The sequence below is a fragment of the Cibotium barometz genome, chromosome 27 (genome assembly GCF_041138505.1).
Source record: "Cibotium barometz isolate CiBa-2024 chromosome 27, ASM4113850v1, whole genome shotgun sequence".
Taxonomy (NCBI): domain Eukaryota; kingdom Viridiplantae; phylum Streptophyta; class Polypodiopsida; order Cyatheales; family Cibotiaceae; genus Cibotium; species Cibotium barometz.
The window spans coordinates 28432784-28454453 of NC_141072.1; the positions used below are offsets into that span (position 1 = coordinate 28432784).

General features: G+C 36.4%; 1 protein-coding gene across 1 annotated transcript; it reads right to left on the reverse strand.

The window, feature by feature from the left end:
• Positions 1-20042: 20042 nt before the first annotated feature.
• LOC147623256 (acid phosphatase 1-like) lies at positions 20043-21580 on the reverse strand. The gene is made up of 3 exons (XM_086821354.1): positions 21208-21580; positions 20820-21029; positions 20043-20411 (listed from the first exon to the last, which is right to left on the reverse strand). Exons 1-3 carry the CDS (start codon positions 21573-21575, stop codon positions 20234-20236), a joined length of 756 nt encoding a protein of 251 aa, XP_086677480.1. The 5' UTR covers positions 21576-21580; the 3' UTR covers positions 20043-20233.
• Positions 21581-21670: the final 90 nt, after the last annotated feature.

Consider the following 21670-nt stretch of genomic DNA (forward strand, 5'->3'; position numbering starts at 1 on the left):
TTGATCTCATGACGCAGTAGTATTGGGAACCCAAACCCAAAGCTTCAATAACCATGGCCAAGCGGACATTGTTACGAAAGTGCTGCTGACCCCAGGGTGTTACCCTAGTTATGTTTTGATAGGTCCGCCATTTGGTCTGAGCTACAGAAGTTCCCAAGTGAGGGAAAAGTGAGCGCTCATACTGTTCTATAAAATCCTTCTTCACAGACTCGCTTGCGTCTTGAAGGTGAGAAATCATCATGGATAAAACTAATTCTTGTTGCCAAGCCATGAAGAAGGAGATTAAAAAGAAGGAGATTGATGGGAGTAAGATTACTGTGAGCGATAAGTAAAGTTACGACTTATATAAAGGAAGGAGCTAGCGTAACCTAGAAGCCAACGGTATCTTGCCACTTAAGTTTTACCGTCTATCCATGATTTGGGTTTGGCACATATTTCTATGAAATACATTAAGAACTTTGAGATGAGGAGATAAAAGAAGCTCGTAAGCTAAGTCACCTACTCACAATATCTGGGGGATAACTTCTTATACTCCCCAAGAGATAAAGAACTTCTTTTTGGGCCGTACTCGAATGAAAACCAAAACCGTGGTATCCAAAACACCGATTTTCACTTGTGAACTCATTGTTCTGAATCCTTAAAACAGGTAGGACTCCTGAGAAGTATTCTAGGAAAAGGATCTTCTTTTTTTTTTCTTTTTTCTTTTTTTTTTTTAACAGAATCTTTCTTTTATTTTAGAGAGGGAATAATTATAAGATCAAAAGGGAGATTCTTACTCCTATATACCTCGAAGGTTGGGGAGGAATCTTACATTCTACCCCACTTAAAAAAGTGCGAGATGTCCTCATCTGGCAAGATAGAGGATAACTCTTTTTCTTAAGATCCAATTTTATTCTGGGGTTCCTTATATTCTGGTCAACCCAACAGAATACTGGAATAAATATCCCTTAGAACTCATCAACAATTCATTCAGATCATATCATTCATATCTTTAACATAATGGTCCATTAGACGGAAAAATTTTCTTCTGAACATTCCTTCACGGGAATTTTAGTCAAGTAAGTTCTAAAATTCCTCCACGGGAATTTTAGTCAAGTAAGTTCTCAATTTGTCATCCCTTAACTTGATCTAACGGTCAAGTATTAATAGTAGCAATCTGACAGCACAATCCACTAATCTCATAGTGATTTGCTGAAATCATTATCATCATTCCAGTTATGAATATCATCACAGGGACTCGTCCCATTCATCCTCATTGAGGTTTCGCTCAGCTTATTACATTTCAACCAAATTTCAAGGATCATCATTTTTCAATCAGAATCCAATTCAATTCATCAATTCTCAAATAGAATTAAAAATCATATCAACCACATTCGAAATCATCCTCTGGATAGCATTAACGCTTATAATTTCAAGTCTTAGATTTACTCGTATATACTGTCAGTAAAGAGCTGCAGTATACTCTTGGTATATACGAGTAGTCACGGCCCTTGGAATTATAAGGTAAATACCATCATGTCTAGGCCTCAAGCAAGTCAGGGATTCTATATAATTGTGGTACTTCCATCTGAAGACCCAATTACCAAATTACAAATTTTAGTTTGAATATCAAATTGTATGACTTATATCACACAATTACAACCTTTTTGTGTTTCTTGATAAATTTTTGACATATTTGTCTTCTCAGTTGATCTTTATTAACCAAATGCTCTGATACCAACTGTGAGATCCCTGTCCCCACCATGCGACGGATTCGGGGTACTAGCAACGGAATTAGCACTTCATGCGCGGGGCAGGGATCCACACTCGGGGCCTCGCCCCCACGGATATCCGGACAAGAGACTAATCCGTCGGTTTGTCCAAAACCGAAACCGAAAAAACTTCCTTTACCCGGAAAGCATGGGCGATTCCACCAGGATAACTCTTTACTCTATCGTAGTCAAGATCATTACGGATCAACTGATCTGACTGCACCTTTAACGGTACTTGGTCAATTCAAGGAAGAATCTTGCACTTGGATCATTGGGATCAACGCTTTTTTCCCCATCAAGAGGCACAGCCGTTGATTCCTATCCATAGAACAATTTCTATCCGGGATTTACTTCATCTATCGTAATAATAGAAATTAAATCTCGATTTACGGATCCATCAGTCCAGCCTAACCCCATCCGATCCCACGGGTTAGCCAACCGCCCAACCACTGTAGTGATGGGATCCAATTTGAAATTTGGTTAGGTTTTGTCCCGGGTACCAAGGGAAAGAGTTCCGAGGCCCCCTAGCCGGAAGTTCATGCAAACATAAAACTAGCCACACCACTTACACACCCAATATGAAATTGCCTTTTTCTTAGCATCAGCTAACTTTAAAACAAGCCTTTAATGAAACCATAGTACCACTGATCACAATCTTCCAATTTATCCGGTTGATTCATAATTTCCCATCAATCCTTCATCAGAGTATCTATGGCATCATTGGCAACTAGAACGCTCACCACCTGTCCACACAGGGGCCTTTTCAATAGTTCCTAGCCCATAATACTCGACAAGATAATCACTTATAAAAATCAAGATGGACTCTCGTTGAAGATCAGCAAGATCAACCAACAGATCAGCAAGATCAACCAACAGATCCATATAAAGAGCCATGGACTCATCCATTGAAGATGGACTCTCGTTGAAGATGGACTCTCGTTGAAGATCAGCAAGATCAACCAACAGATCCATATAAAGAGCCATGGACTCATCCATTGAAGACCAGCAAGGTCAGCAACCAGATCCATGCTCGGTTTCACAAAACAACTCTTACTCCTTGTTCCAATATCTTCCTCGACGCACGTGTGGGTATCCTAGGCGACCCAGAGCCCGAGCACCGTATGGTCAGCACCCTCTAGGTTCCTTTGCAGGTGACCTAGCGCTTCACTCATAGGCCGCTTCCTTGGTCCCTCATCCACCGTACCGGAAGCTCACCATTTTAATCGAACCGAGGCTGGTCAAGACCTCGGTCGACCTTGCTACGCGAGATGTCCTCCATTGACTCTCCGTCTCAGCAGTTGCAACTTTATCAGTTAGGTCTCCACGACCTTAATCACAAGACGGTCAAAATGCTTTCCCAGCATTCTTGACATAAAACAGCCATTTACAAACAGCATTTACAAACAGTTTACAAATACAATTTCTATATTAACTCTCATTTTTCCACATTTCCCTCATTAATCCACATTACTTATTCCACATTCCATTTATATGTGTACTCATCCAATCACATCATTTTCCATCTCTTCACTTCAAATTCCTTCACATCACATATCATATATTCACATCCATATCCACATCCATACATCCACATCCACATCCACATTCACATCCAGACATCCACATCCACATCCACATCCACATCCACATCCACATTCACATCCATACATCCATATCCACATCCATACATCCACATCCACATCCGCATCTACATTCATACATCCATACCTCCTTATCCACATCCATACATCCACATCCACATCCACATCCACATTCACATCCATACATCCACATCTACATGCTTACCTCCATTTTCACATCCTCATTTATACATCCACATTCATACATACACATCCATACATCCACATCCACATGCATACATCTACTATCACTTCCTCATTCATACATCCACATCCACATACATACATACATCCACATCCACATTCCCATTCACATCTATACATCCACATCTACATCCACATACATACATACATCCACATCCATATTCCACATTCACATCTATACAGCCACATCTACATCCACATTCACATCTATACATCCACATCTACATCCACATTCACATACATCCACATCCACCTTCCCATTCACATCTATACATCCACATCTACATCCACATACATACATACATCCACATCCACATTCCACATTCACATCTATACAGCCACATCTACATCCACATTCACATTCATACATATACATCTACATGTATACATCCACATCACATTCATACAACCATATTACATCCATTCTCGTCCTAACACATCCCATATGCATCTTAACACATCCTAACTCATCTTAACACATTCTATCACATCTCATACACATCTTATCACATCCTATCACTTTCCATACGTATCTTATCAAATCTTATCACATCTCATACACATCTTATCACATCTTTTTACATCTCATACACCTCTTATCACATCCTATCACTTTCCATACGCATCTTATCAAATCTTATCACATCTCATACACCTCTTATCACATCTTATCACATTTCATATCTTTTTTTTAGAAAGAGAATTCTTATATTTCATATAAGATTTCTCTACACATTTATTTATGTATAAATTCCATTTAAGGAGACTAACACTTTCGAAATTAAAATCAATCTTTTATGCATCTTCTTATGCATAAATTCAATTTGGTAGGAAATTACACTTTTAGAATAAAAGAATTTCTCTTATGCATCTAAGTTATGCATAAAATCCATTTATGAGGAAAATCGCACTTTTAGTATAAAAAGAATATCTTTTATGCATACCTATATGCATGAAATCCAATATGATAAAAGTAACACTCTTACAATAAAATAATCAACTTTTATGCATACCTCTATGCATGAAATTCAATTATGATAAAAGTCACACTTTTATAATAAAATAATCAACTTTTATGCATACCTCTATGCACGAAATCCAATATGATAAAAGTAACACTTTTGATATAAAAAATTTTCCTTTATGCATACTTCTATGCATGAAAATTAAAAATGATAAAAGTAACACTTTTGATATAAAAATTTTCCTTTATGCATACTTCTACGCATGAAAATTAAAAATGATAAAAGTAACACTTTTGATATAAAAATTTTCCTTTATGCATACTTCTATGCATGAAAATTAAAAATGATAAAAGTAACACTTTTAATATAAAAAAATTATCCTTTATGCATACTTCTATGCATGAAAATTAAAATTTGATAAAAGTAACACTTTTATGTTAAAATAATAATCTTTTATGCATACCTCTATGCATGAAATCCAAATATGATAAAAGTAACACTTTTATGTTAAAATAATAATATTTTATGCATAGCTCTATGCATGAAAATCAATAATGCATAATATAAAACAATTAATCTAGGATGATAATTCCTAGAATATGGTAGGAAGTCCTCTTTTTATGCTTTGGATGAAATTATTTTATGCATAATTTTTATAAAAATTTTGCCATAGCTCCGCTGCTATGACTGATAAATCTCAATTTTTCTAAGGGATAAAGCTTATCATTAACAAAATAAATAAAATGATCTCTAATTGGATCATTAATCCATAATGGATTGAATCATCAATATACATAAACTAAAAGCATAGAAAAAAGCCATTAATTTGGCCTCAAGCATAGCTTAATCTTGGGTTAAGGAAAAGCTTTATGAAAAGCTTGATTTGGATTGAGAATGGGTCATGAGTATGACCATTTCTTGAGTGAGATAGAGAATTTACATAAAAACCATTAGAATTTAAACATAAATGAAAATTAACTTCAATAGCATTTATTAAATTATGTAACTCTTCACTACTATTCACCAATTAACTTCAATAGCATTTAAAAAACCATACCAATTACGCTTCTCAAGCTTGAGAGGGGTTGAGAAGAGAGAAACATTGAGAAATTATAGAAAAGATCAATATTCACTAATTACCTTACAAATTGCTTGATTCTTTGTTCACGGTAGAGGCCCCCAACCAATCAATTGGTTAAGTATGTTGATGGAGCCACTAATGGGGATTGAAGAAAGAGGGAAGCTCCAAAAACTAGTGAATTATTAAATGAATTCACAGTTCTTGGCTTAGGTGGAGTAGAGTAACGATGCATAAACACTATCTATTTTTTAACAAGGGGGAGGCTTCTATTTATAGGAAAAATTGAGCTCCTAACCAAACAAACTGATTCTAGAATTTTCTAAATCAGTTTGGTCAATATTTGACCATTTTTAGGTCAGTTAAGCTAACTTTTTGGAACTAGACTTGAATGAGGAGAGAGGAGAGATGAAATATCTCAATTTTTATGAGTTTAAAACTCATTCAAGCATGTGAAATATGCACCTCCTTTAAAGAACTCCCCTTCCTTACATATGTGTCATAATGGAATCATTTTAATATTGCTCATAGTTTTTTTACTAATAAACCTTGTACATTTTCAACTCTTCATCTTATGTGAAATATGCACCTCCTTTAAAGAATTCCCCTTCCTTACATATGCACCTCCTTTAAAGAATTCCCCTTCCTTACATATGTGTCATAATGGAATCATTTTAATATTGCTCATAGTTTTTTACTAATAAACCTTGTACATTTTTAACTCTTCATCTTATGTGAAATATGCACCTCCTTTAAAGAACTCTCCTTCCTTACATATGTGTCATAATGGAATCATTTTAATATTGCTCATAGTTTTTTACTAATAAACCTTGTACATTTTCAACTCTTCATCTTATGTGAGCATTTACTCATTTTTGGATACCCAAAATATCTCATATTTTTAATATTGCTCATATTTTTTTACTAATAAACCTTGTACATTTTCAACTCTTCATCTTATGTGAGCATTTACTCATTTTTGGGTATCTTCTTTTACAAAATGGATTTATCTCCTCCCTACACATGGATTGATGCTATTGGCCCATAGGAACCTTAATTGGACCATAATCCAAAAATTTCTAAAAATCTAGACCCTTAGGCTAAGGTCCTTTATACCCATTTCCAATTAATTCCAATTGGAAAGTTCTTTTTGAATTTCTGTTTCAGGGGAACTTATTTTAATAAGATGAGTTATTTTTCTATCCAAAAATATTCATAATCTGAATATTCTCTCTCTAGAATATTTTCTCTCTCTAGGTTAAAACAGTTAGAAACAAGGTCTTTATATTTCTGAAGAGGGATTGATTACAGGGGAAGATACTGGACATCAAAAGAGGGTTGGGGGAGGAATCTTACACTTGCACTTGGTCCATGGAATCACCTCTTTGCCGCGCTGATCTCCTCCCACAGAACAAGGTCTTCTCAGGATTTAATTGGTCACAAATTTTTTGTGTTTAGGAACTAGAATTGGTTACGAAGTTTTTGCTTGATTCAGATTGAGAGATGGACAAGTAGGTTTACTGTCCATCCCTCTCGTAGTCTAACCAATTTCATTTGGTTTAGTTCTAACAAGGATTTCCTTCAGATAAACATCAAGTTTTGGGTAAATATCAATTTAGTGTTTTTTTCAATTAAAATATCCAAAGATATTCCTTATGCTATATAATTTCTCGACCTTAATTCATTAGGTAGAATTATGGTGGAAATTTATTAGGTAGAATTATGGTGGAAATTCATCTTTTGACACTAAGATTTAATTCAAATCCATCTTTTCTTAAATATCATAAAAATCCTTCTTTTAACTAAATACTAATACCTTTTTTTGAATAAAATAAAATCCCTCTTTTTCTCATTTAATGAGTGCAATCCAATTATCATGGGAATTTCTCTTTTACCATAAATTAAATCTATCTAAAATTCTTCTTAAAAATTACATAAAAATATCCATTAATTTCATTAAGCTAGAAATTTCACTTTTCTCAATCAAATGATTGAATTCCAAATATGGTAAGAATTCTTCTTTCATCATTTAAATTTATCTATGCAAAAAGATAAATTTAACTAAATTTTCTCTAAAAAATTAAATAAAAATCTCCATTAATTCCTTTACACTAGAAATTCCACTTTTCTCATTTAAATGGTTGAATTTCAATTATGGTGGGAATTCCTCTTTCATCATTTAAATTTATCTATGCAAAAAGATAAATTTAACTAAATTTTCTCTTAAAAATTAAATAAAAATCTCCATTAATTTCTTCACACTAGAAATTCCACTGTTCTCATTTAAATGGTTGAATTCCAATCATGGTGGGAATTCCTCTTTCAAAATTTAAATTTTTCTATGCATAAAAATAAATTTAACTAAAATTCTTCTTTAATTTTGAAATAAAATATCCATTATTTTAGTATTCCAAAATTTTCTCTTTCCTCATTGGAATACATGGAATTCTATTGTTATAGGAATTTCTCTTTTATCATAAAAATGAATTACTAGAAAGTCTCCTTTTTCCTAATTAACTATTTATGTATAAACATAAAAATCAGTTTTTCCATGGTTATGATGAGAATTATTCAATTAACCTAGGATGATTAATCCTAGAATATGGTCGGAAGTCCTCTTTTCATACTATGTATGAAAATGATTTATGTGTTAATTTTTTAGAAATTTTTCCATAGCTCTGCTGCTATTACTGATAATTTTCAATAATTTTAAAAACATAACGTTTTAGTTATACTATATGATAGAATAACTATTATTTGGATCAATATCCAATTATGGACTTGATTCCTAAGTTTTTCATAAATTAAATAGCATAAAAGCATTAAAAGCCACTTCTTTGGCCTCTAATTTGACAAGCATAGAAATTACTTTTAGATTTGAGAATTGCTTCATGAGAAGCATCATTTGAATATAGAATAGGTCGTAGGAATGACCATTCTTTGGGGGAGAGAGATATATGCTTAAAAAATATTTTTAATTTAAGCATAAATGCAAACTTTATAAGATTTATCACTAAAATTCATTAGAGAGCTCCAATGGCATTGAAGAGCCATTCAATTGAATGCTTCTCAAGCTTGAGAGGGGTTAAGAAGTGAGAAACATTTAGAGTGCGCAGACTTATGGCATAGACTATGAGGAGACATTCAGCCCGATTGCAAGAACTGTGAGAGCAGTCATTGCTATGGCTGCAACGAAGGGTTGGTCTTTACTTCAAATAGATGTAAAGAATGCCTTCCTACATGGTGATTTGCAAAAAGAAGAAGTGTACATGATGTAGCCACCAGGTTATGAGAGTGATGCACATCTAGATTTTGTGTGCAGGTTATGTAAAGCCTTGTATGACTTGAAGCAGGCACCCAGACCATGGTCAAACAAGATCGGGGAGTATCTTGTTACCATTGGATTTTAGATATCCAATGTAGATTTTTCACTATATGTGAAAAAAACAGATAGAGGAATCATGCTCTTAGTCATCTATGTGGATGACTTGATTATCACTGGTGATAGTGATGCAGACTTATATAATGTCAAGATGCTTTTGAAGGAGAAGTTTGAGATGAAGGATTTGGGTGAGCTGCGGTATTTCTTGGGTATAGAGATGGTGAGATCACCTCATGGCATTTTGTTATTGCAGAGGCAAGTATGACTTGGACATGCTGTCCAAGTATGGTATGACAGGCTGTAAGCCTATTTCAGTGCCATTGGAGCATAACACAAAGCTTTTCGCAGATAGAGATGAGCTTTTGGAGGACCCCACTACATACAGGTGCATAGTGGGTAGTTTGATCTACATGACCATTACAAAGCCAGTAGACTTGAGCTATGCTGTTGGACTTGTGAGTCAGTTTATGCAGGCCCCTAGGAAGCCACTTGGATGCGGCTAGACGGATCCTCAGGTACATAAAGTCCACAGTTGATTATGGACTTTTCTATGAGGCTGGTACAGAGATACAGTTGCATGGGTACATAGATGCTGATTGGGTTGGTAGTATTAGAGACAGGAGATCTACTAGTGGTTTTATGTTCTCATTTGGGAGTGTTGTTGTGAGTTGGGGTAGTGAGAAGCGGCCAACAATTGCCTTGTCGAGTATAGAGGCAGAGTACAGGGGTGTTGCTATGGCAGCTTGTGAGGTAGCTTGTTTTGAGAAGCTACTTGGTGACATGGGAGAGCTTGTGGATAGGGCAGTTGTCATATATTGTGACAACATGAGCAACATTGAGGTGCATTATCACTTTGTGAGAGAGAAGGTTCTAGCAGGAGATGTAGATCTAGTATATGTCAGCACAGAGGATCAGGTGGCTGACATCTTCTCACGAAGGCATTGGGCATAGAGAAGCTCCACAGGTTTAGGATTTTACTTGGAGTGCAGTGTGTGGAGTTGAGCTCAAGGGGGAGTTTTGAGATATCGAGCTCAACTAGTGCTACGACGGACATTGATGACCCGCCTGGGTGATAGCTTCCCCATCTACACCACTAGCATGGTTGGTGAGATTATGGGTGATATGCGGCCAATGGGATGATAGGCTATGTGACAGTCGTTTTGGATTACTAAAGACTGGCATAGTTATAGCACCAGCTCATTTAGTCGGGTTCACATTATGGACCGACCCTTGTATGTTGTAGTAGTTGAGTACTAACCCATATAGTGTGTACTCTTATCTTTATGTTATGTTGGTTGAGTAGAGAAGAAGAAGATAGAAGAAAATTCAGCTATCTATCTCTCTCTTGTGTCTTGCTCTCTCTTGTGTGTGTGTGTGTTTGCTTGCTAGGGTTTAAAACTCTCCCTCTCCCCCACATTCTCTTTAACACACACACACACACACACACAAAATCAAACCCCAAACACACACACACACACTCTCTCTCTCTCTCTTACACACGCTCTATACTTTACAACGAACCAATTTAAAAAAAAACTTTGGCCTAGCCTTTCAAAAATTGGCTTTATTCTACAATTGAGCATTTGAATTGAAAGCGATTTTATGAATTATTGAACTTTTTTTTTGAAATATACGTAGACAGGGGCCACTGAGCGAGCAATCAATGGAGGCTCCTATTGCATGCTCTCCACACCTCACACCCTTTAACCTTGCCCCAAGGCTCTAAGAAGAAGGAAAAAAAGATAGAGCCTAATTACATGGGCCCAGTATTATCTTCATTTTAGTGTAATTCTATTATCCCTCTATTTTGCCTCTACTTTTGGAAGCTTTGGAGCTTCACAATTCTCCATCCTCTCTTGGAGATTATCCTCCCCAACTTGGTGGCCAAATCTTGCTTTGTGGGCTTCACTTCTTTCTTTAAAGAATCAAGTCAAAATCAAAGGTAAGCCTTAATCCCAAGGTTTTTGACTTGATTCTTTCTTTAAAGAATCAAGTCAAAATCAAAGGTAAGCCTTAATCCCAAGGTTTTTCTATCTTTCTCAATGGTTATCTCCTTCCCAACCCCTCTAATGCTTGGGAAGCTTTCAATAAAATGGTTTTTTTTTAAATCAAGCTTCTTAATGATTCATAATGTTTAAATGGTTTAATACTAATCTTTATGCTTAATTATAGTGTTTTTATTAGTAAATCTCTCTTTTTGGAAAGATTAATCATCTTTATGGTTAGATCCTTATTTAGAAGGATGGTTCTTAATGATAAACTCATTATCTTAAACAAAACTCTAGGCTTGACAAATGGATATGAGAAATGGATATTTAAGAATAATCAAGAGATTTAATCATAATTATGCTTATAATTATAATTATGCTATGTATGCATAATAAAATTTTAGTTTAAAAGAGGAGTTCCTATTACATTTCATAATGAAATTTTAGTTTAAAAGAGTTCTTATTACATTTCATAATTATGGGTCGGCGACTCCAGTGCATAGAGAAGCCTGGAGGTCTCTGAGTACCTGGGACATTCGATGCAGAGGGCAGCGATTGCAAGACTGCTACGCATGGAGAAGGCAACGGTTGCAGGAGTGCTACTATGCAAGGACCCTCCATGCAACTAAAAAACACGACACGTGGCACATGGAGGATTCCCCGTTATATATAATAATATATACATTGGGTCGGCGACTCCAATGCATGGAGAAGCCTGGAGGTCTCTGAGTACCTGGGACATTCGATGCAGAGGGCGGCAATTGCAGGACTGCTACGCTTGGAGAAGGCAACGGTTGCAAGAGTGCTATATATATATATATTGATTTCAAAAAAAAAGCTTGCCTGTGTAACTCCTAGTGACTAGTCTCCTTCCTCTAATACTGTCGTAAATCTACGTTCATTATTTCAATCATATTGGCAGATAGCTAAGACAAAAACCCATCAAAAAATCTTGAATGCAAATGGCGTAAGATCCTATGATGGAATCGGTGCTTGAAAAAAAAAACAGTGTACACTGCACAACAGGTGTAATTACAAGTTCAAAATTTAGAAAATACCCCCAAATTTTGAGTGTGAAGGTTTGTTTTTTTAAAGAGGTGCTAGTAATAGAACCTATTAATTTTGTAAAAATTGAGACCTTGAAGCTCTGTCAGATGGAGGGTTTTCCACCTGTAAATGAAAAAGTTTTTTTGTGTATGATGCCATTACACCATGTGATGTTATAAAAAGGCACGTCGCATAGCAATGTGAGAAATAGTAGCTAAAGGGTACCAATAATAACTAGTCAAGAAACACGAGGTATAGCCTTTGAATGGGACCAGTGTTAGGAAAAAACCATCTTTTAGTGTAATTTTCACGGTTGAAATTGACAAAAACCAGTTATAATTTTACCTAGCCTTGAATTTAAAGGTTTGAATCTTTGAAGTTTTAGTTATAAAAAAAAGTTTGTTTCTGACCTTGAATGGGACTCAGGAGGCGACAAGAAGGTTGATAATTGAGAGTGTGGATCCCCCGCACGGGGCGGGGATCCACACTTGGGGCCTCGCCCGCGGATGTCTGAACGAGAGGCTAGCCTGGGTGGTTCCTCCGAAACCCGAGCCCAGAAAAAACTCCCCTCACCCGGAAGGCACGGGCGATTCCTCCATGGGAAAATATTTATACGGGGAAATTACTCTAACGAGTCAAAGTCTTAACTAGTTAAACTGATCTGACCGAACCTTAAGTCACATGGTCAGATCAAGAAGAGACTTGCACTTGGTCCATGGAATCACCGCTTGTTGCCGCTGATCTCCTCCCACAGAACAAGGTCTTCTCGGGATTTAATTGGTCACGAAGTTTTTGTGTTTAGGAACAAGAATTGGTTTACGAAGTTTTTGCTTGATTCAGATCGAGAGATGGACAAGTAGTTTTACTGTCTACCCCTCTCGTAGTCTAACCAAATTCATTCGGTTTAGTTCTAACAAGGATTCCCTTCAAATAAACATCTAGTTTTGGGTAAATATTAATTTAGTGATTTTTCCAATTAAAATATCCAAAGATATTCCTTATGCTATATAATTTCTCGACCTTAATTCATTAGGTAGAATTATGGTGGAAATTCATCTTTTGACACTAAGATTTAATTCAAATCCATTTTTTCTTAAATATCATAAAAATTCTTCTTTTAACTAAATACCAATACCTTTTTTTTGAATAAGCTAAAAAATCCCTCTTTTTCTCATTTAATGAGTTCTCTTTTACCATAAATTAAATCTATCTAAAATTCTTCTTAAAAATTACATAAAAATATGCATTAATTCCATTAAGCTAGAAATTTCACTTTTCTCATTCAAATGATTGAATTCCAAATACGGTAAGAATTCCTCTTTCATCATTTAAATTTATCTATGCAAAAAGATAAATTTAACTAAATTTTCTCTTAGAAATTAAATGAAAATCTCCATTAATTCCTTTACACTAGAAATTCCACTTTTCTCATTTAAATAGTTGAATTCCAATTATGGTGGGAATTCCTCTTTCATCATTTAAATTTATCTATGTAAAAAGATAAATTTAACTAAATTTTCTCTTAAAAATTAAATAAAAATCTCCATTATTTTCTTTACACTAGAAATTCCACTTTTCTCATTTAAATGGTTGAATTCAAATTATGTTGGGAATTTCTCTTTCAACATTTAAATTTATCTATACATAAAAATAAATTTAACTAAAATTCTTCTTTAATTTTTAAATAAAATATCCATTATTTTAGTATTCCAAATTTTTCTCTTTCCTCATTGGGAATACATGGAATTCTATTGTCATGGGAATTTCTCTTTTATCATAAAAATAAATTACTAGAAATTCTTCTTTTTTCTAATTAACTATTTATGTATAAACATAAAAATCGAATTTTCCATGGTTATGATGAGAATTATTCAATTAACCTAGGATGGTTAATCTTAGAATATGGTAGGAAGTCCTCTTTTCATACTATGTATGAAAATGATTTATGTGTTAATTTTTTAAAAATTTTGCCATAGCTCCACTACTATTATTACTGATAATTTTTAATAATTTTGAAAACATAACGTTTTAGTAATACTATATGATAGAATAACTATTATTTGGATTAATATCCAATTATGGACTTGATTCCTAAGTTTTTCATAAATTAAAATAGCATAAAAGCATTAAAAAGCCACTTCTTTGGTCTCTAACTTGACAAGCATAGAAATTAATTTTAGATTTGAGAATTGCTACATGAGAAGCATCATTTGAATATAGAATAGGTCGTAGAAATGACCATTCTTTGGGGGGGAGAGAGATATGCTTAAAAAACATTTTAATTTATAAGATATGCATAAAAAACATTTTAATTTAAGCATAAATGGAAACTTTATAAGATTTATCACTAAAGTTCATTATAGAGTTTTAATTACATGAAAGAGCCATTCAATTGAATGCTTCTCAAGCTTGAGAGGGGTTAAGAAGTGAGAAACATTTAGAGATTAAGAAAAAAGACCATAAATCACCCTTTACCTCTTAATTTGCTTGACTCTTTAGTCTATGGAGAGGCCCCCAACCAATAAATTGGTTTATTATGTTGATGAAGACTCCAAGGAAGGTTGAAGAGAGAGAGAAGCCCCAATCTCTTCAATTTGTAGCGGATTTTTAGAGAATAATAGAAAATATACTTATTTTAGAGTAATACCGATATAGTTTATTTCACAGATGAGAATACAAAAGAATGAGGGTCTATTTATAGGTGAGGGAGGCCACTAACTGAGTCCAACTGAGTTCTAGAATTTTCGAGCTTCAGATTTGGTTGAATTTGGACAAGATTTGGACCAGTTTGGCTCCCTTTTTGATTTGGTTTTATCCAGGAGAGAGGAGAGATAAAAATATCCTATTATTTTTTAGTTTAAAACTTCTCCACACATGTGAATTAGGCACCTCCTTGAAGGCTCCCCCTTTCCTTACCAAGGTGTCAAAAATGAATAATTACTCTAAAATATCTCATTTTTTAGTAATATTTCATAATTTTTAACTAATAAATCTTATACTCTTGTCAACTCTTCATCTTATGTGGGCATTTACTCATTTTTGGATATTTCATTTTATTCATTGGATTTATCTCATCCAAACACTTGGATTAATCTTATTGGTCCATAGGAACCTTAATTGGACCATAATCCAAAATTTTCAGAAAATCTTAACCCTTAGGCTAAGGTCTTCTAAATCGTTTTTAATTAATTTCAATTGCACCTTGGAAAATTTTTTTTGATTTTCTATTTTAGGGAAACATATTTGTGATATTTGTAGAAGTTATATATCTAAAAATATCTCAATATTGATTTACCACTCTAGAAATTTTTATCTCACTAGGCAAAACAAGAAAAAATAATATTTTCTTGTATTCAGAAACAGGGAATGATTACAAGGGATTGAAGTGAAGGCTTATTCATTATTCAGGCGCGCTGAGGAGAAATCTTACACAGTAGAAGCAATTGTTGTGTACATTATGAATAGGACACTCACTGCAGCTATTCATGGTATGACTCCTGAACATAAGTTTATAGACATAAGACCGGATGTGTCTTCATTGGTTATGCTATGGAGCAAAAAGGTTATAGATGCTATAACCTTACCACTCTTGAGATGTGAGTAAGCAGAGATGTTGTCTTTGATGAGATGAGCAGCTGGTATGCACCAGTACTACTGAAGGCAACAGAAGATGCAGATGTAAGAAGTGCTGATGTTGCACCACATGTAGAGCATCAATCACGTGCTAAGTGGACCTGGGGAGTCCTTTAGCAAATGTTAGCCCATGGTCAGGCAGGGCTGAGGAATGATGCAGGTATACATGTATCACGAAAAGGGAAGGAAAAGGTAAATCAACCTTTTGTGCTTGATCTGTCAGCAGGTCACTCATATGTGGATGGTGACTCTAGTGGCTCTGAGCAGAGTCTTGATGAGGGGTTTGGCATTCCATCTATGGTTACTCCTAGTGTAAGGAGAACCAAGGTTGTTTTGAGGACACCTGGCAGTGATCTAGGTGTATGCAGGTCTATGAGGGTTAGATACCCTGTTGAGACAGGTTGAGATATGATGGATATATAAGCCATCATTATGCTTACATGGTAAAAGCAATATAGGAGGTTGAGCCCACTTGCTTTGAGTAGGCAATTTGAAATAAGAAATGGGAAGATACCATGGATGAGGAGATGGCAGCATTGGATGCAAATGCAACATGGGAGTTAGTGCCTTTGCCTAAGGAAAAGAAGGCATTGGATGTATAAGCACAATGCTGATGGTTCAGGCAAGATTGGTTGCCAAGGGCTGTGCAGAGACTTATGGCATAGACTATGAGGAGACATTCAGCCCGGTTGCAAGAATGGCAACTGTGAGAGCAGTCATTGATATGGCTGCAGCAAAGGGTTGGTCTTTACATCAAATGCATGTAAAGAATGCCTTCTTGCATGGTGATTTGCAAAAAGAAGAAGTGTACATGATGTAGCCACCAGGTTATGAGAGTAATGCATATCTAGATTTTGTGTGCAGGTTATGTAAAGCCTTGTATGACTTGAAGCAGGCACCCAGACCATGGTCAAACAAGATCAGGGAGTATCTTGTTACCATTGGATTTTAGATATCCAATGTAGATTTTTTACTATATGTGAAAAAAACAGATAGAGGAATCATGCTCTTAGTCATCTATGTGGATGACCTGATTATCACTGGTGATAGTGATGCAAACTTATATAATGTCAGGATGCTTTTGAAGTAGAAGTTTGAGATGAAGGATTTGGGTGAGCTGAGGTATTTCTTAGGCATAGAGATGGTGAGATCACCTCATGGCATTTTGCTATTGCTGCAGAGGCAAGTATGACTTGGACATGCTGTCCAAGTATGGTATGACAGGCTGTAAGCCTATTTCAGTGCCATTGGAGCATAACACAAAGCTTTCCACAGATAGAGATGAGCTTTTGGAGGACCCCACTATATACAGGTGCATAGTGGGTAGTTTGATCTACATGACCATTACAAGGCCAGTGGCACTTGAGCTATGCTATTGGACTTGTGAGTCAGTTTATGCAGGCCCCTAGGAAGCCACTTGGATGTGGCTAGACGGATCCTCAGGTACATAAAGTCCACAGCTGATTATGGACTTTTCTATGAGGCTGGTACAGAGATACAGTTGCATGGGTACACAGATGCTGATTGGGTTGGTAGTATTGCAGACAGGAGATCTACCAGTGGTTTTATGTTCTCATTTGTTGTGAGTTGGGGCAGTGAGAAGCGGCCAACAGTTGCCTTGTCCTACAGAGGCAGAGTACAGGGGTGTTGCTATGGCAGCTTGTGAGGTAGCTTGGTTTCAAAAGCTACTTGGTGACATGGGAGAGCCTATGGATATAGGGCAGTTGTCATATATTGTGACAACATAAGCAGCACGCAGTTGGCCAGTAACCGAGTTTATCATGCTAGAACAAAGCACATTGAGGTGCATAATCACTTTGTGAGAGAGAAGGTTCTAGCAGGAGATGTAGATCTAATATATGTCAGCACAGAGGATCAGGTTGCTGACATCTTCACGAAGGCATTGGGCATAGAGAAGCTCCACAAATTTAGGAGTTTACTTGGAGTGTAGTGTGTGGAGTTGAGCTCAAGGGAGAGTTGTTAAGATATCGAGCTCAACTAGTGCTACGGCGGACATTGATGACCCACCTGGGTGATAGCTTCCGCATCTACACCACTGGCATGGTTGGTGAGATTATGGGTGATATGCGGCCAATGGGATGATAGGCTGTGTAACAGTCATTTTGGATTACTAAAGATTGGCATAGTTATAGCACCAGCTCATTTAGTCGGGTTTACATTATGGACCGACCCTTGTATGTTGTAGTAGTTAAGTACTAACTCATATAGTGTGTACTCTTATCTTTATGTTATGTTGGTTGAGTAGAGAAGAAGAAGATAGAAGAAAATTCAGATATCTATCTCTCTCTTGTAGGCTTGCTCTCTCTTGTGTCTTGCTCTCGTGTGTGTGTGTTTGCTTGCTAGGGTTTAAAGCTCTCCCTCTAACTTGGTGGCCAAAGCTTACTTTGTGGGCTTCACTTCTTTCTTTAAAGAATCAAGCCAAAATCAAAGGTAAGCCTTAATCCCATGGTTTTTCTATCTTTCTCAATGGTTATCTCCTTCCCAACCCCTCAATGCTTGGGAAGCTTTCAATTAAATGATTTTTCTATCTTTCTCAATGGTTTTTTTTTAAATCAAGCTTTCTAATGATTCATAATGTTTAAATGGTTTAATACTAATGATTCATAATATTTAAATGATTTAATACTAATCTTTATGCTTAATTATAGTATTTTTATTAGTAAATCTCTCTTTTTGGAAAAATATCCTTATTAGAAGGATGGTTCTTAATGATAAACTCATTATCTTAAACAAAACTCTAGGCTTGACAAGCTAGAGAAAAAGATTAGGTATTTTTATGATTTTAATCTAGTAAAAAATGATGATTAATTTCTTTAAGCTTGTTTATGATTAAGAAAAATCATATTAATTCATTTAAAGTTGAAAGAGGGTTATGCTAACATTTTTGGAAATGAGAAATGGATATTTAAGAATAATCAAGAGATTTAATCGTAATTATGCTTATAATTATAATTATAATTATGCTATCTATGCATAATAAAATTTTAGTTTAAAAGAGGAGTTCCTATTACATTTCATAATTATGGGTCGGCGACTCCAATGCATGGAGAAGCGTGGAGGTCTCTGAGTACCTGGGACATTCGATGCAGAGAGCGGTGATTGTTGCAGGACTGCTACGCATGGAGAAGGCAACGGTTTGCAGGAGTGCTACTACGCAGGAACCCTCCATGCAACTAAAAAACACGACACGTGGAGTCTAATATTACCTTAGTCAAGTGGTATGATTAGTTGGGTCATGTTGGACTCAAGTTTGGATGAAAACTACAGGAAGTCTAATATTATCTTAGTCAAGTGGTATGATTAGTTCGGTCATGTTGGACTCAATTACGAGTGTTTAGGGTAACATGGGCATATTACCTTAGTCAAGTGGTATAATTAGTTGGGTCATGTTAGACTCAATTTATGTGTGTTTCACTATAGGTGACATGGGCATAGACCATCATTGGGAGCCTATATATAGACCAATAGTGTAGCTCCCTATTCATCATTCACTCATCTACCTTCACTTCTTGTACACCCTTTATTCTCTATGCATGAAATTAAAGTTGTTTCCACTAGAGAACATGGGTATTATAATCAATTTTTCATCAACAACGATTTAGTAATACTGATCCCCTCTAACTTTGTTCATTTGAAAGTTATGAATTGTTTTGCCTATGGAAGAGTTTCTATGTTCACATCATGTATTTATCACATTCTCTAACTTCTTATAGCTAGAAGCAACATGATGCCCTTGCTTATTTTGCCCTTACTTAAATAAGCAAGCACCAAGGCCATTTTGTAAGAATGTATGATCAAGTTACAACTCCACAAATAGTTTGGTTGATGGTGATGCTCATAACATTCCCCTTCTTTTAGTCGTTTTTGTAAGAATCTGTGTGATCAAGTAACAATGCAATAAATAGTTTGTTGGTGCATGCCCATAATTATCCCCCTCTTTTAGTTATTTTTGTAAGAATGCATGATTAGGTAACAGCTCCAAAAATAGCTTGTTCAAGGGTGCCTCTTTTAGCTATTTTTGGAATGTATGATTAAGTAACAAGTCCACAAATAGTTTGTTTGATTGTGCATGCTCATGATAACCCCCCTTTTCTAGTTATTTAGAAGGAATTTGTAATAAGGTTCACATTCATGTGTTGAAAAAATCCTTCATCTATAGCAAGAAATCCATTTGTAAGGTTGTCACTCCCTTCCCTCTCTCTCTCTCTCTCTCTCTCTCTCTCACACACACACACACACACACACAGAGTTAGATAGTTACAATTCTATTAGTGGACAATAAGGTTAGTTGTCTCTACAATGTAATGTAAAGGAAGAAAGTGCATTAATTAGATTACAAGAACATAGAAAAACTCTCAATAATTTCTATTTTTGCCTTAGCCTAAGGCCTTACACACAAAGAAATACAAATGCACTCACTATAAATCGAGCGCATTGGGTTGCTTTAAACACATGATTTAACCGTGCATCAATTTTAGTGGGCTAATTATTATGGTTTGCTTGTTGGCAACAACAAGCAAACCATCAACCTATGTAGAACATGGGGTTGGGCAGCTTGAAGACACGGTTGCCAACAGAGTAGCCTGTAATGTCACTCCACTGGTCCCCAATGTTGCCCACTATGATGTAGCCTTGGTCCTCTAGGGCCTTGCGTTTCCCTGACTTGTACAACTCTGCCTTCACACCATGGTCCGCGCTTTGCCTGTTTGCAAGTAATTAGCCATACCCCTGTCAACTAATTGTATACATTATTTACCGCCGTCATTAGTGATAGTAATGGCATTGATTTACCTTAGCTGCAAAAGGCTTAAAATTAGCTTATCGGAAGCAAACGAGTAAGGTTTGCTAAGAGAGAGAGGGAGGGGTCATAACCACTCCAGCCATATTTAGTAGCTTAATTTTGACAATTAATAAGGTGAATGTTCGGACCCCAAAAAAAAAAAAAGGCAATCTTGGTAAGGGGAATCTGACCTTGAGATTTAAGCCCTCCCATAGAGGTCAAGTTCAAGAGATTGTCAAGAGAAAAGAAGCTACTCTTAATAACCTCAGAAGATTAAGCTTCTCAATAAGGAGATTACCTCGGGGGTAAGCTTCTCAATAAGGGGATTACCTCAAGATTAGGCCTTTCCAGCCTTTATAGCCTGCTTTGAGGAGATTCTTAACAGTCAAATTGCGTTGGCTCTCGTCGCGCCCAGTCAAGAAGAACACAGAGTATCCGAGCTCTTTGAGCTTGTAGAAGAGCTTGAGCGATGCAGGGAGAGGGGTGGCAATGCCTTTTTCAACCCAAGCCTCAAATGAGGTGTCATTGAAGGCTTCAGCTCTGCAGGCAAAAGAGGAACAGACGGAGTTATGGGGATAATGAATGTACAGGACGTGTACATACCAACACAACATGGGGCGGTTTCATATTTATCTGAGTGGCCGCTGCCCAAGTGAGAAAGGGACAACAGGCTTGTTTTTTTTTTTTTGGCGGGTTGCTTTCAGGGGGGGAAGCGTACCCGAAACTGTGTTGGGCGTAATAGGCGACAGTGGAGAGGCTGGTGTCGTCGATATCAAAGACCCAAATGTATTTGCCACCATCGCTCGTCTTGTTGTAGGCTTCGGCGTAGGCTATGGCCTGCTGTGTGGCAGCTTCAGAGTCGTCAAGGTAGGCGGAGCCCGTCATGTAGGCCGCCACGTAGGCTTCACACTTTTCCGGCACCTCGGCCCACCCCCTCAGATTGTTCACGTCCACGTTGAAACGCCAGCTATGGCACAGCTGCTCCCTGTGAGAGCCCGCCCATGTGGCGGCAGGCAGCAGAAGCACAGAGGGCAAGACGAAGAAGAAGACGAAGAAGCAGCAGCAGGAGCATAGTGGGGATGCCATGGATGCGCATCACCAACCAACGCTCAAGCTTCTGCTTTTGTAGGCTAGCTTGCCCTTTCGTACGCGCCACACGTGTTGCGTCACCCCACGTCAGT

Bases quoted from the DNA above. Each gene is read 5' to 3' on its own strand.
- LOC147623256 (XM_086821354.1), bottom strand. From the start codon at position 21,575: ATGGCATCCCCACTATGCTCCTGCTGCTGCTTCTTCGTCTTCTTCTTC. The intron at 21,030-21,207 runs GTACGCTTCCCC...TTTTGCCTGCAG, and splicing joins TACGCCCAACACAGTTTCGG to AGCTGAAGCCTTCAATGACA. The intron at 20,412-20,819 runs GTAATCCCCTTA...ACTTGCAAACAG, and splicing joins TGGAAAGGCCTAATCTTGAG to GCAAAGCGCGGACCATGGTG.